General features: G+C 32.6%; 1 protein-coding gene across 2 annotated transcripts in view; it reads left to right on the top strand.

Annotated features, from left to right (window-relative positions):
* The first annotated feature begins 845 nt into the window (after nt 1–845).
* The window catches only part of LOC130892617 (ecdysone-inducible protein E75), a 73,266-nt gene continuing 56,829 nt past the window's right edge, over nt 846–17,282 (top strand). Inside the window, exon 1 of one of the 2 annotated variants that reach the window (XM_057798112.1) lies at nt 846–1,394. In XM_057798112.1, coding sequence (XP_057654095.1) covers nt 1,199–1,394 — 196 coding nt within the window. In that variant the 5' untranslated portion in view covers nt 846–1,198. Of the gene's footprint in view, nt 1,395–16,351; nt 16,466–17,282 lie in introns of those variants that run through there. The other variant, XM_057798115.1, reaches the window with a different exon arrangement.

Raw genomic sequence — 17,282 nt, forward strand, 5'->3', positions numbered from 1 at the left:
GTTTAATCTATATTTATATGTATATATGACAGAGAAAGAGAAATTATATTTAGGAGTGTTAATAAAAGATATAAATAGTTTTATTTTATATTGATGATATACAATTGTGGTTAAAAATTGAATATTATTATAATAAATGATAAAAAAAATCAATTAAAACAATGTCATGTGGTAAATAATTAAAATTAATAGCAAGGTTAGTAATTTCGCGTGTAGATAATCACTGATAAGATAAGGGAATACATATTAATAGATAAATAACATCTTTGACCAAGGTTACTTGAATTTTTTTTTTCAAAAACGATCGATATTAAATATACACGCTATTGACAGCTGTCAAACATCGTGATCTAAGCAACAACCTTCAATTCTAGATCGAGTTAGATACTTTTGGGACGGTCCTCGTACAACAATGTATACTATTTATTATTTAATTGTGAAAATAATGTAGTACAGTAAAATGTAGTATACAAATAAATATTTAAATAACAGATTAAGTTTAAATAACTTGATTTTATAAAGAAATAGAAAGTGAATCGTCTTCGAAATAGATCATCTCGAGTGCACGTGAAGTAAAAGTGAGAGCAAAATGTATTAACAGTAGTTTTGTTTCGAGAGAGACGTTGACGAAGAAGAAGAAGAAAGAAAAAAATGAGGATTCCATTAAACACACGCATAATAAGAGGCGTAGTTTCGTATGTGTGTGTGTGTGTGTGTGTGTGAGTGTGTGTGTGTGAGTGCCGCGACCCCAAAATCGATAAGCGGACTTCTCTGGGTTCAGAATCCTGTTTCAAGGACAAGGCCGAGCCCGCGGCCCGAACGCTCTCCTATATCCGACGTTAAACAGTTGACGATCGTCAGAGAGTTTGATTTGCTGTTGTTACGCTCAACTCAATTCGAGATAATTTCGAACGCCGCGGCGCGCGTGTTGCACGAAAATCTTCATCCCCTCGATATTATTGTACGTCGGTGCATGTGCCAGACGCGGGGCTGTACGGGCGCGGCGCTTGCGCAACCCCTTTTTTCTTTCATACTCACTTTTAATATCCGAACTGCATTTCGGTTTCACTTTCATTCGGAATTTCGAAATTGAAGCGCGCGTGTATCGCACTCGAAATCACCTATCGAAATGTCGACGTATTTTCAGTGATTTTTTTTTTTTTTTCGGTATAAATATATAAAAAAAAAAGTGTGCAATATGCAAACGGCGACGATTGTGTTCAAAACTGAAAAAAAAGAGTTCGGAGTTACATCTGGTGCTATAGTTTCTTCTTCGACTTCGACGTCGTCCACCGGGGCCGGTCATATGCGGCCGCCGCCGCCGCCACCGCCGCCCAAGGTTAAGGTGTTGGATATGAAACTCGAGGAACCCACTAGTTCGATGCCTGATCTCGGTAAGCTTCGAATTTTTTTTAAAAAAATCCCAATACCTTCAAATATTTTCGTATTAGTATAAATATACGGGGTGTTCACTTTTATTTTCGTACTCGAGTACGTACTGGCCCAAACTAACCAAAATTTATTAAATATATGCTTTTATCATTATTTTAACAGTTTTCATAGTGTACTTAAACTCATTTTTTGCAATTTCTCCTTAAAAACGATGCTATGCAGTATATATATATTTTTTTTTAATAACCTACCACATTATTTAAATCAAATTTTGTATCCCTAATACGGCTCTGTATATAATCAATTTAATAAACCGAATGTGAAATAATGTATAAATAATTTAATTAAAATATCACATTTGCCCTTAATCCGACTCTGTTCTGCAAATGCTTTTATGCTTGTTATTCTTGTGACATCTCGAACAATATAACGCACGTAGACCTTCCTGTGGATAATTTCGAGAATATAGCAAAATAATATTTGAAAATGACCCGGTTGTTGCCAAAACAAGATCTGTGGGATTGTTAAAATTAACAATTTAGTTTTATAAACTTGTTTACGTCTTTTTGACGTGTAGGCGCCATAATATAATATGACCATAACGACAAATAGGGGGATTTAATTGTCTATCCGATACTAATGTATTCAAAAAAACACAACAGTGTAATTTTAATATAAGATAATTACTATATTGGTAAACTTAAAATGTACGTTGTTGCCAATAATCATAATTCTTTCTATACTAATCTACAAGTTAGGCAACACACAACACTAATATTTTTAACATCAAAATGTACTTCACGAATATGATATTTCTTCTAAAAATATATTGTAACAAAAAAATATTGTTTTAAATTAAACGTTAAAAATCCTAAAACCTAAAAAAAGAAAGTTTTTAATTATAACGAAATAAATCGGTTTAAATATAATCGTGACATTACAATTCTTCTTTTTTATATGAATGAATTGTCTTGTAATGAAACATAGATAAACGAAAACTATAGAGTAATTTTATACAGATTCTCTATATATTTGTTTAAGAAATTTACTATACAGGATGTTCAAGTAACCATAATTTGTTATTATGACGATTCCCGTTACCAAAACTGTTGTTTTAGACTTTAGTTTTCAAAAAAATGGATTCAAATAAATGCAAAACATAGAAAATACTTATACATTGTATTATAACTTGATGTTTTTGTAAAATTAAAATAATAAAAAGGAAACTGGTTGATCTTAACATCTGCATCACATTCATTTATAAGAAAAAATTATTTCCTTAGATATTAGAATCACCTGCTCAACACAAAATATATGCTGGTACTATGAAAAACGTTCTAATGCCAATTTATTATTGAAAATAAAAAATTACTAATAAATACTGGGTGTCAAATAACTAACAAGGTTTATAGAAACTCGAGTCGTATTTATCACTAGTTTTTGTGTTTCTTAACCTCAAAAATGTCAAAAAAAAGTGACAACCCGCTTTATGTATCTTAAGATTGTTCCTATACTTCAAAATGATTTGAAATAGAAAAGTCTTCATACTTCTAATAAAAAAATAAATCTGACAACTATGTATGTAGTGTCATAAAAGCGACCTTATTAGCAAATGAAATGTTACGAAAAATTTCGTTGTTATTCCAGAGAAATAATCTGGCAACAATGTAATTAGTATCACGAGGTGAACCGTATTAGAAAAAATTTTGCAAATCGTTTTAGAAATAATTGAATCGTTTACATGGTTTCTTCTTTTATATATAGATGTCGCTTGAACTAATTTGAACGATTTTTAATCACGTAACTATCATTTGATTTTACTTATAGAAAATTTTATGTTAAATATTTATTTATATTCAACGTGGCAACACAGCTAATACAGTAAATGGTATAAGATTGGTACAACATACACTTGGATGTATACACATACAACTAAAGGCGAAGTATAAAAGCGAAAAAGAAGGCAACAACCGGAACAACTAGGTCGTTTCCCTTTAGTACGACACCAAGATACGTTCGTTTAATAAGATCATACAAAATAAACAAAAAATTCATTTTATATAAATAAATTGTTCATAGTACTGAGTAACAGTTATACATTAATAAAATAACCAACATGTTTCATAATTTAGATACGTTAATTTACATTAAAAACAATTTCATCATTTGAAATGCCAAATTTAGATATGTCAATTTACTTAAAAACATTGAGGTTAGAATGAACCATTTAGGGCAAAAACATTCCAATTAACAAATTATCAGATCAACAATTATATTAATGTATGAAAATGCATTTGAATTTGTTACTGCGCAATTGATACACTTTATCTGGAATGCTTAAAAAACGAGTTGATAATATTTATCGTTGTAGACAGCACCGGCAGACCTGACCCTGACAATTTATTTTCGTACAGCAAGGACAAGGTTGTTGTTATCTGTATATCGGTCGTGAAGGTGATTTTCACTTACGGGTTTAATTGATTCTATTACCGAATCAGTTTGAAATTAAAACTGTCGCACATATACCAGTAGTGGAGGAAATAAACCGTGGGAATGTCTAAAGGGGAAATACATTTTGAAATATCTCGAATTAGACATAAAAAATTTCGTAATTCGGCAAATTTTGTTGAAAATGAAATCAATTTCACTAGTAAATACTTTTCGATGTCGCTGAACAACAATATTATTATAGACAACGCTAACGAGATACCTGGTGCCCATGGTGGACGACATCTTCGTCGCGTAATGCAGTTCCGTAGAAATTCGGCCATATATATACTTCGTAGTGGTGTTCGAGGTTGTCGAACATGAAAATAACGACGAAGATGATACGCTAGAGACGCTGTGCACCTGGGTGGCTGGTTTATAGATCGTCTTCTGAAGCATCGTGAAAATTCGAATTGAAATATACACATCCTGGGGTTTACGAGGTCACTAAACACGAATATCAACACAGTTAAAGGTCTACGATGTTTCTTGTACCCATTGGACGACATCTACATCACCTTCTGAAGCTTCGTGACAATAAATATATCCTGATGGTGGACCAGGTATCCAGGTATCTCGTAGACGATTTTAATCGAGATATTCGTGTTCAGCAACCTCTAAAACCCCCAGGATGTATATATTTGTCTTATTTCATGACGAATTTCTAAAAGGAACCAGTAGACGACGTAGATGTCGTCCACCGTTGACACTAGGTATCTCGTAGACGATTTTAATCGAGATATTCGTGTTCTGCGACCTCTAAAACCCCCAGGATGTATATATTTGTCCTATTTTATGACGAATTTCTAAAAGGAACCAGTAGACGACGTAGATGTCGTCCACCGTTGACACTAGGTATCTCGTAGAAGCTTTTAATCGAGATATTTGTGTTCAGCAACCTCTAAAACCCTCAGGATGTACATATTTGTCCTATTTTATGACGAATTTCTAAAAGAAACCAGTAGACGCCGTAGATGTCGTCCACCGTTGACACTAGGTATCTCGTAGACGATTTTAATCGAGATATTCGTGTTCAGCAACCTCTAAAACCCTCAGGATGTATATATTTGTCCTATTTTATGACGAATTTCTAAAAGGAACCAGTAGACGACGTAGATGTCGTCCACCGTTGACACTAGGTATCTCGTAGAAGCTTTTAGTCGAGATATTTGTGTTCAGCAACCTCTAATACCCCCAGGATGTATATATTTGTCCTATTTTATGGTGAATTTCTAAAAGAAACCAGTAGACGACGTAGATGTCGTCCACCGTTGACACTAGGTATCTCGTAGACGATTTTAATCGAGATATTCGTGTTCAGCAACCTCTAAAACCCTCAGGATGTATATATTTGTCCTATTTTATGACGAATTTCTAAAAGGAACCAGTAGACGACGTAGATGTCGTCCACCGTTGACACTAGGTATCTCGTAGAAGCTTTTAATCGAGATATTTGTGTTCAGCAACCTCTAAAACCCTCAGGATGTACATATTTGTCCTATTTTATGACGAATTTCTAAAAGAAACCAGTAGACGCCGTAGATGTCGTCCACCGTTGACACTAGGTATCTCGTAGACGATTTTAATCGAGATATTCGTGTTCAGCAACCTCTAAAACCCTCAGGATGTATATATTTGTCCTATTTTATGACGAATTTCTAAAAGGAACCAGTAGACGACGTAGATGTCGTCCACCGTTGACACCAGGTATCTCGTAGAAGCTTTTAATCGAGATATTTGTGTTCAGCAACCTCTAATACCCCCAGGATGTATATATTTGTCCTATTTTATGGTGAATTTCTAAAAGAAACCAGTAGACGACGTAGATGTCGTCCACCGTTGACACTAGGTATCTCGTAGACGATTTTAATCGAGATATTCGTGTTCAGCAACCTCTAAAACCCTCAGGATGTATATATTTGTCCTATTTTATGACGAATTTCTAAAAGGAACCAGTAGACGACGTAGATGTCGTCCACCGTTGACACTAGGTATCTCGTAGAAGCTTTTAGTCGAGATATTCGTGTTCAGCAACCTCTAATACCCCCAGGATGTATATATTTGTCCTATTTTATGGTGAATTTCTAAAAGAAACCAGTAGACGACGTAGATGTCGTCCACCGTTGACACCAGGTATCTCGTAGAAGCTTTTAGTCGAGATATTCGTATTCAGCAACCTCTAAGACCCTCAGGATGTATATATTTGTCCTATTTTATGACGAATTTCTAAAAGGAACCAGTAGACGACGTAGATGTCGTCCACCGTTGACACTAGGTATCTCGTAGACGCTTTTAATCGAGATATTCGTGTTCTGCGACCTCTAAAACCCCCAGGATGTATATATTTGTCCTATTTTATGACGAATTTCTAAAAGGAACCAGTAGACGACGTAGATGTCGTCCACCGTTGACACCAGGTATCTCGTAGAAGCTTTTAATCGAGATATTCGTGTTCTGCGACCTCTAAAACCCCCAGGATATATATATTTGTCCTATTTTATGACGAATTTCTAAAAGGAACCAGTAGACGACGTAGATGTCGTCCACCGTTGACACCAGGTATCTCGTAGAAGCTTTTAGTCGAGATATTTGTGTTCAGCAACCTCTAAAACCCTCAGGATGTACATATTTGTCCAATTTTATGACGAATTTCTAAAAGAAACCAGTAGACGACGTAGATGTCGTCCACCGTTGACACTAGGTATCTCGTAGAAGCTTTTAGTCGAGATATTCGTATTCAGCAACCTCTAAGACCCTCAGGATGTATATATTTGTCCTATTTTATGACGAATTTCTAAAAGGAACCAGTAGACGACGTAGATGTCGTCCACCGTTGACACTAGGTATCTCGTAGACGCTTTTAATCGAGATATTCGTGTTCTGCGACCTCTAAAACCCCCAGGATGTATATATTTGTCCTATTTTATGACGAATTTCTAAAAGGAACCAGTAGACGACGTAGATGTCGTCCACCGTTGACACTAGGTATCTCGTAGAAGCTTTTAGTCGAGATATTCGTGTTCAGCAACCTCTAATACCCCCAGGATGTATATATTTGTCCTATTTTATGGCGAATTTCTAAAAGAAACCAGTAGACGACGTAGATGTCGTCCACCGTTGACACCAGGTATCTCGTAGACGTTTTCAGTCGAGATACTCGTGTCCAGCAACCTCTAAAACCACCGAGATATGTATATTCGACCTAATACAAATTAATTTTCTTATTTTTGTACTTGTTTTCGAGTATTGATTTTCTTTTCAATTTCCAATACAAATATCTCTTTTTCTAGTTGCTCAAGGTGAGTATACTCATCAACATATAAATATTTATTCCAAATAAATAATAAAAGCGATTATAGAAATAAATATATTCGATAAATGACCTCACTCTTGGCCGTCAAAATGATGCATTCGTATCTCTCCGACCCAGTAACAGCAACTAAAAATTGACCGAATTTATTTTCGTTATTTTTTCTTACGATGTTATCCTATTTATACCACGTGGCTTTTGCTTAAGTTCATTGACATCGATATCTCATCTCGATACTTTCAACTGATGTGGTTTATTAACACAGATAGACAAACTCAAGCCAGAAACGCGTGGTAGTCAGAGAGTTATTTTTAATCGACAGAAAGTGAAATCAAGGTCATGATCTTTGAAACCGTTCAGCATTATATAGAGTGTTTTCTCGAACAAAAAAAACGAACTTGAAAACATTTAATGCTGCAAGTAAAAGATTGGGAAGAAGTGAGGTTAATTTTAGACCTTTTTCACACACTATTACAAAGAAATCACGAAGAAAATGAATCCTAACCTCACTTTATTTATAAAATTATAATTCGAAAAAACTGCTATTTAAACGCGTCTGTATTTTCCTTAAGGATAATAAATATAAAAAGTATATACAGGACGAATTGTTCGTTATATTTTTATCAATAAAAAATCGTTTTTTCCACAACATAAATATGATTTTTATTTTGATTATATTAGATATATATGCGTCGCGACTACCCCGTTCGTGTATTAATTTAAAATCGAGCCAGACACTACGGGTATGGGGTAAGTAATCCTCCCAACGACACCCACTCAGAACAACAACCCCCTCCTCTGGGTCACAGCTAGTGCGAGCTGTATTTTGATGCAAGTGGAATGCATGCCAAGTGGGGCGGGGCTAATCGAGGTCAGGAACCTACGAAACGACGTTGACAAATCGCTTGATTTTTATATAAAATTCCAAATAAATTATACTCGTGAATATTAAATCTTAAATACAATTTATTTACATACAAATTAAACGTATCCTATGTTACTTAATATTATATATAATTTGAAATATTTGTTTTTATCTCGTACGGATTTATAAATAAGTCGAGTTGGCAACGTGTCGATTCGTGTTAACCACGCCCCGTTCTGTCTGCTACGCCGGTTCCCCTTTCGCTCCGTTACCATCCAGTCGCCCTACAGACAGTACATGCCCTTATTAACCCTGATGATGGTGCCAGTGAACTCTAAAACCGTACCGAGTCACCTATTTACATCTCATGTTCGCTTCACTTTCAATTACTTCCTTCTCTTGTATTATTTTACGGAATTAAAAGGGCAGCCAGACGTCGACCTTTGTTTGCTTCGTCTTAAGTAGGAAGCTTTGTGTAATTCAAGCCTTTTTTTCAAATTTACAGGGAGAAAACAATAAAAAATAACGTACAAGTCTTCAAGTATTTCATTTGTAATTATATACGAGTCGTATTTACGAATAGTACTGTCATTAAATATACTACCTAACCCTAACCTAACTTTTAACCTAACATAAATATCAAGTCTGTCTGAAGTTGAATAATCGATACCAAGAATAGAATTTCGAAAATTTACTAAAAAACATCGGTTTTTATAACTGGACATTTCTATATTTCGTTTAAAATCTCAAAAATATTATCCACGCACAAAAAAATTTGGTTTATGGTTGTGAAGTAGCCGCCCCTGTATAATTTCGCCCCTGAAATGTCACGTAGAATCTTTTGTTTGTTTCGAAATCTCCCGAAAAACCCCAGACGTTGTTTTATAACCTAATTCTTTACTCTTTGACTTACATACTGGTATTACTAGACGTAGAAATATTTTTTAGAGGTCGACTAGTTTTTTTTTGAACTGATACTGGTTTAATAAGTCAGTACCTAAACCTTTTTTTGTTACTTTAAGCGTCGAAGATAAACATTTTAGTAGGTTTACCTGTTTTATAAGATTATTTATTCTTTGTTTAAAATATTTTTTGTTTTATTAGAAATATTTTTCTTTTTCTCGATAAACTTGAATTTAGCGCACTTATTTCGACGATTATTTCCACTATTGACAAAATAACGAAATGTGACTCATCGGTATAACCGAACAAGGTATATAATTTAGGGCCCACGCGCCAGGGCTGGATCTAGTACCTAACAAACAAATTATATGAAATATTTGTTTTTAAAATTTAATTTTACTTAATACTATCAAATTTTCACTAGAATTTAGTAAACAATATTCAATGTGTCATTATTGACAGAAAAATTCCATATTTACGAGGGGTAAAGAGCCTTATCAACCCCCAGTTTCTTTTTTATTATATATCTCCGAAAATATTTATTTTAGAGAAAAAAGTTTCTTATAAAAAATGAAGGTAATAAAAAGTTGTACAAAAAAGTTTATATACATTTTTTACGTAAATCTATTATTTTGGTTGTTATGGTCCAAAATAACTCGAATTGTCTAACATAACCTAATCTAACATAACCTAATATCCTTCAAGTTTATTAAGCATTAATTATATTCGATCTCACTTCGTATAATACGTATTTTTCCTGTTATTTAATGTAATTTAATTAGTTTTTACTAATTTATTATTTTATTATTGTGTTTAAAATGACCTAGTCCGACTCTGTTCGTTCATCGATCTGTCTACAACACTGCAGACTAGAAAATTTAATGAGAGCGTACAAAGTGCACGAAGGATGACGCACAAAGGCCGACGACTCCGTCTTGTCTATATATGTATGGAAAATTGAAAATAAACTGAAAAGTTGCTGTCATTCGTCATTGTCAATGTCATTTGCCTTCAAAACAAGTGAATAAAAACAAACGATATACAAATTATACACGCAATATTTTAAATACGAAAAAAATCGATAGATGGCTGATTGATGAAGAACGTCAATTTGACTTTTGAGAAAATTTAAGCTAAAATACCCAATTCTCGATCAAATTCGACAAATTAGGTATTGGTGGAGATGTTTTTTGCCAAAATGGACCAAAATTGTCCAATTTGAACTACAAATTGATGTATTTAAACGAAGAAGTGCCAAATTGGTCTTGGAAATCCAATTACCGATGAAATCGGTCTCGATACGCCAATTTTCGACTGATTTTAACTTCGAAACGGCCAATTTTCATTTGATTTTGATACAGAAAAGCCAATTTATGACCAATTTGATATTAAAAAAGCTAAAAATGGATGTATTTAAGCGAAGAAGAGCCAATTTTCGATAAAATTGGTCTTAAATAACCATTTTTGACCGAGTTTAGCTAGAAAATAGACAAATTTGACAAAATTTATTGCATAAAAGCTTATTTTGGACCAAATATAATCGGAAAAAATCTAAAAACCTATTAATTGTTAAATTTAAACAAACGATAGCCGATTTTTGATGGAAATCGTCTTTATCGATTATCCTATTTTCGATTAAATTAAACCTGAAAACAGCCAATTTTCTGGCCAATGTTTGAATAAGTTAGATTTAGATACGCGACTAATGAAAAGCCAATTTTCGACTAAATTGATCAATTTGAACTCAAAAGAAAAAAAAGTTGATGAACTGATATTGAAAATCGAACTTTCGACTGAATTGAACTTGAACACACTTGTATTGAAATAATTTTCCATCGAATTCAATACTTAAAAGCCGATTATCGACCAAATTGAAATTGAGAAGCCAATCTTTCATGTTATACAATTTTTGAAAAAAATTCATGTCGAAAATGCCAATTTCCAATGAAATCGAGCATGAAAAGCCAAATTTTGATGAAACTTAATTAGTTAAGGTCAATTTTTGATGAAACTTAACTAGTTAAGGCCAATTTTTGATGAAACTTAACTAGTTAAGCCCAAATTTTGATGGAACTTAACTAGTTAAGGCCAAATTTTGATGAAACTTAACTAGTTAAGGCCAATTTTTGATGAAACTTAACTAGTTAAGGCCAAATTTTGATGAAACTTAACTAGTTAAGGCCAAATTTTGATGAAACTTAACTAGTTAAGGCCAATTTTTGATGAAACTTAACTAGTTAAGGCCAAATTTTGATGAAACTTAACTAGTTAAGGCCAAATTTTGATGAAACTTAACTATTTAAGGCCAATTTTTGATGGAACTTAACTAGTTAAGGCCAAATTTTGATGAAACTTAACTAGTTAAGGCCAATTTTTGATGAAACTTAACTAGTTAAGCCCAAATTTTGATGAAACTTAACTAGTTAAGGCCAATTTTTGATGAAACTTAACTAGTTAAGGCCAAATTTTGATGAAACTTAACTAGTTAAGGCCAATTTTTGATGAAATTTAACTAGTTAAGGCCAAATTTTGATGAAACTTAACTAGTTAAGGCCAATTTTTGATGAAACTTAACTAGTTAAGCCCAAATTTTGATGAAAATTAACTATTTAAGGCCAATTTTTGATGAAACTTAACTAGTTAAGGCCAAATTTTGATGAAACTTAACTATTTAAGGCCAAATTTTGATGAAACTTAACTAGTTAAGGCCAAATTTTGATGAAACGTAACTATTTAAGGCCAATTTTTGATGAAACTTAACTAGTTAAGGCCAATTTTTGATGAAACTTAACTAGTTAAGGCCAATTTTTGATGAAATTTAACAATAAACTGTCAAGTTTTAATGAAATCGAGCATGAAAAGCCAAATTTTGATGAAACTCAACTTATTAAAGCAAATGTTTGATTAAATTAAACCAAACAAGGCAAATTCCCGATAAAATCAATCATAAAAAATCAATTTTCGTTAAAACTAAGTTTGGAAATGACAAATTTCGACCAGTCTAAACCGAAAAATACCAATTTTCTAATAAAAAATTGATACAGAGCAGAATTTAAAACAGAATTAGACAAAGAAAATCCAATTTTCGAACACATCCAAATTGGAAAAGCCAATTTCCAATCAATAACCGAAAGAACCCAATGGGCAATATAGAATTCTACGTATAAAAATATTAAAAAAAAAAAATCCATTATATAATGAAGGAAAGGAAAATCTCTCTGCAAAACTTTCCATGTCGCCCCAGACCCAATAAACTTTCCCTACTTTCTGGCGTATTCCTAACCTCTACTTGTAGCCCTTAGGTACGATTTTCCCTTTTGCTCTATTAGGGTGCTTCAGCCCTTCTCGTAGTATTCGTAAAGTTCGAGAAACCGACTTGGGGGGAGAGACAGAGCCCTTATTCTTCGTTTATCCCGCGTATTGATCAACAACTTCTTTTTGTAGGGTGAGATTTTATGAAATACACTACAATTTAAGTACTTAACCCAACCACCCTTATATAATTAAAAAGAGGAGCTTCGAAATTTGGAAAACCTCGAGGTATTGCAGAAACCGCCTCGCCGAGCAATTTTACCGACTTTTCCTTCAGGAAAAGTTAAAGGAAATTGGGAAATCAAAATAGATCAAAAAAGAAACAATTTTCTGTCCAGTTTGAATTTGAAAAACGATAGTTTTGGTTCAAATTGTATCCATTGTCCAAATCAAACTGGGAATGTCATTTTGGACAAATTTCGAGCATAAAAAAGGCTTTTTGAGTCCAATTTTAAAACTTCAGAACTGTTTCCATACGAAATTAATTTGGAAACGTAATTTTTTGTCCAAATTGAAATTCCGAAAGTCGTATTTCGATCAAATTCATTTGGACAAGTTCTGGACATTTTTCTAACTAAATCAAAACCATTTCGAAGGAAATTTCATTCGTAGAATCCTTATTTTGTCCAAATTCAAACTGGGAATGTCGTTTTGGACAAATTTCGAGCATAAAAAGGCTTTTTGAGTCCAATTTTGAAAACTTTCAGAACTGTTTTCATACGAAATTAATTTGGAAACGTAATTTTTTGTCCAAATTGAAATTCGGAAAGTCGAATTTCGATTAAATTCAATTGGACAACTTCTGGACATTTTTCTAACTAAATCAAAACCATTTCGAATGAAATTTCATTCGTAGAATCCTTATTTTGTCCAAATTCAAACTGGGAATGTCGTTTTGGACAAATTTCGAGCATAAAAAGGCTTTTTGAGTCCAATTTTGAAAACTTTCAGAACTGTTTTCATACGAAATTAATTTGGAAACGTAATTTTTTGTCCAAATTGAAATTCGGAAAGTCGAATTTCGATTAAATTCAATTGGACAACTTCTGGACATTTTTCTAACTAAATCAAAACCATTTCGAATGAAATTTAATTCGTAGAATCCTTATTTTGTCCAAATTCAAACTGGGAATGTCGTTTTGGACAAATTTCGAGCATAAAAAGGCTTTTTGAGTCCAATTTTAAAACTTCAGAACTGTTTCCATACGAAATTAATTTGGAAACGTAATTTTTTGTCCAAATTGAAATTCGGAAAGTCGAATTTCGATCAAATTCATTTGGACAACTTCTGGACATTTTTCTAACTAAATCAAAACCATTTCGAAGGAAATTTCATTCGTAGAATCCTTATTTTGTCCAAATTCAAACTGGGAATGTCGTTTTGGACAAATTTCGAGCATAAAAAGGCTTTTTGAGTCCAATTTTGAAAACTTCAGAACTGTTTCCATACGAAATTAATTTGGAAACGTAATTTTTTGTCCAAATTGAAATTCGGAAAGTCGAATTTCGATCAAATTCATTTGGACAACTTCTGGACATTTTTCTAACTAAATCAAAACCATTTCGAAGGAAATTTCATTCGTAGAATCCTTATTTTGTCCAAATTCAAACTGGGAATGTCGTTTTGGACAAATTTCGAGCATAAAAAGGCTTTTTGAGTCCAATTTTAAAACTTCAGAACTGTTTCCATACGAAATTAATTTGGAAACGTAATTTTTTGTCCAAATTGAAATTCGGAAAGTCGAATTTCGATCAAATTCATTTGGACAACTTCTGGACATTTTTCTAACTAAATCAAAACCATTTCGAAGGAAATTTCATTCGTAGAATCCTTATTTTGTCCAAATTCAAACTGGGAATGTCGTTTTGGACAAATTTCGAGCATAAAAAGGCTTTTTGAGTCCAATTTTAAAACTTCAGAACTGTTTCCATACGAAATTAATTTGGAAACGTAATTTTTTGTCCAAATTGAAATTCGGAAAGTCGAATTTCGATCAAATTCATTTGGACAACTTCTGGACATTTTTCTAACTAAATCAAAACCATTTCGAAGGAAATTTCATTCGTAGAATCCTTATTTTGTCCAAATTCAAACTGGGAATGTCGTTTTGGACAAATTTCGAGCATAAAAAGGCTTTTTGAGTCCAATTTTAAAACTTCAGAACTGTTTCCATACGAAATTAATTTGGAAACGTAATTTTTTGTCCAAATTGAAATTCGGAAAGTCGAATTTCGATCAAATTCATTTGGACAACTTCTGGACATTTTTCTAACTAAATCAAAACCATTTCGAATGAAATTTCATTCGTAGAATCCTTATTTTGTCCAAATTCAAACTGGGAATGTCGTTTTGGACAAATTTCGAACATAAAAAGGCTTTTTGAGTCCAATTTTAAAACTTCAGAACTGTTTCCATACGAAATTAATTTGGAAACGTAATTTTTTGTTCAAATTGAAATTCGGAAAGTCGTATTTCGATCAAATTCAATTGGACAACTTCTGGACATTTTTCTAACTAAATCAAAACCATTTCGAATGAAATTTCATTCGTAGAATCCTTATTTTGTCCAAATTCAAACTGGGAATGTCATTTTGGACAAATTTCGAGCATAAAAAAGGCTTTTTGAGTCCAATTTTAAAACTTCAGAACTGTTTTCATACGAAATTTCAATTCGAATAGATAATTTCCTCGTACATTTTTTTTGAAAATTCCTTGCATATACGCACAGGAAGGTCGCGTTCGCTGTAACCATGACAACACCCTAGTGCCGCGGCATCCAGACGGTTATGCACCGGCCGTCGACTCCGGTGGGCGGCAGCCCGACCACCCCGACTGAAAAACAGGGGTTGAGAAACTGGAAGAGAACCGGCCGGGATTACCAAAAGCCGTCCTCACAAAAAGGGCCAAGACGATAAAATTTTTGCATCTCCCAAATGATAATTAACTTCATAGTTTACTGGTAGAATTAGTTACAGCGTTGTCAAGTTTCGAATTTTATTCAAAACGTCTTATCCTTCTGGGAATCATATAAACGCACGTCACTGATTGAAGGCCATCGACCCAGACAGGTGAGGGTGGATAATTCGACGCAATTGCGATGTTGAAATGCAAATTTTCATTAACATCTCGTTTTTTTTTTGAAATTTTGGTGGATTATCTACGGTGTTAAAATTTTGGTGAACGCACTTAACTGGTATTGCATAGTTTAAATTTTGGTGGACGCGCGGTGTAAATATTATTTATAGTCTATTTAAATCGTAATTGCTTCACCTTACAAAGCGACGGAATACAAGAAAAATGTATAAAAAAACTACAAATAACATACTAATAAATTGATAATTTCGATTATTTCATTACAATAATCGAGAAATCGTTTGATTTATACGATATAAAAAGTGACATTTGATTGAAAACAAAATGGCTGACAGTTAAAATATAGAAAATAAATATATACATTATTATTAATTGATTGAATAATCGATATATTAAAAAACGAATGTTTATTATCCATAATTCTTCTCTATTTAGCTGGTTAAATCGACCTTGAACTAAGTTCATCTACCGAATATATTCTATACGCCATCTAGTATACAATCTACGAACCGTATATATCGAACGATATCGTGACACATTACGGGCCCATTCCAAAAAAATTTATATTTATCTTCAAGATTTTAAATTTAATTCGTACTAATAGTTATATATCAAATGAGTTTGTTATAGTATTTTTATAGATAAAAAAAATAATTTCTATTTTTTTCAATTTTTATTCTGCTAACAATTTGATTTTATTTGAATAAATTTGAATATCTCGATAAAATCTTATAATATGATTAAATTTACGTCTAATTATTCAAATTATTCCGTTTATAACAATTCTTAAATTATATTCTTGTGGCCCGTAACTTTTCCCGATAGCTTCTTTATGCGCATGTCATAAGGTGTCGACGCAAAATCGATGAAGCCTGCACTTGGCCTTCAAATTTCGCGGGATAGAGACACGTGGTGCTGAGGATTTTCACCCCGAATTTCCCGGGCGAATGACTAATGATAATTTCTAACGCGTTTCCGTGTTTTCCTAATTGTAATAATAGTTCCAGTGACAAGTTCACGGTTGAATTGGAGTGAATCATGAAAAAGTTTTATAAGAATATCCCACAATAGGTCGTTAATATGCTATCAACAAATCGAACAGGTATTCAGATTTTCTGTTTAGAACATATAAAATTTGTTATGATATAATGTATTAATTATAATAAAATGTAAATAGTAAAGCTGTAAGGTATGCAACCAACATTACTATTTATGTCATAAACATATAGTAACTTCCTCTTTATGTGTTCTGTGATTTAAATAATTGACAACAAAAATATTTTAGTAGGCTGCTGTCATTATATAATATACAAGGTTATATATAAATAAGATGAACATTTTATATAAAAAATATAGACAAAAACTGTTATTAGATTTTAATTTTATTTAAATACAAATAAAAATTACAGTAACGTGACACAAATATGTAATAATTATTTTTATATTGGAAAATAGTAAAGTAAGGTGTTATGCACATGCGCACTCTATTAAATGGCTGTAAATTATTGAATAATAATTTATCTATAATAAAATTCTTTTTAATTATGTATTTGGAGGTAAAAAGTGTGGCTAAGTAACAATAAAAGTAGTAACACAGTGTTGAAATACCATTTATTATCTACCCGCCACCGAAACGATGTCGTTAACCTCGTTGACTACATCGTAATTTACACTAAGAAAAATGATATTTTAATTTATTTATATTGGGGTTTATAGCTTCTCTTATTACTCACCTAACGACCGTAAGTTCGTTAATCGATGTTGACAAGTCTAGTTAATGCTTTTTTACGCTAACTATTATGAAAACTTTCACTAAAGCGGCTATATCTAGACCTTCACGAACTATTTATATCAAATAAACTAAATTATCTTTCAATTTTATTGAATATTCACTGCATTTTTAATAATATTAACTGTAT

This window comes from Diorhabda carinulata, chromosome 4 (assembly GCF_026250575.1).
Source record: "Diorhabda carinulata isolate Delta chromosome 4, icDioCari1.1, whole genome shotgun sequence".
In the NCBI taxonomy this organism is placed as follows: Eukaryota; Metazoa; Arthropoda; class Insecta; order Coleoptera; family Chrysomelidae; genus Diorhabda; species Diorhabda carinulata.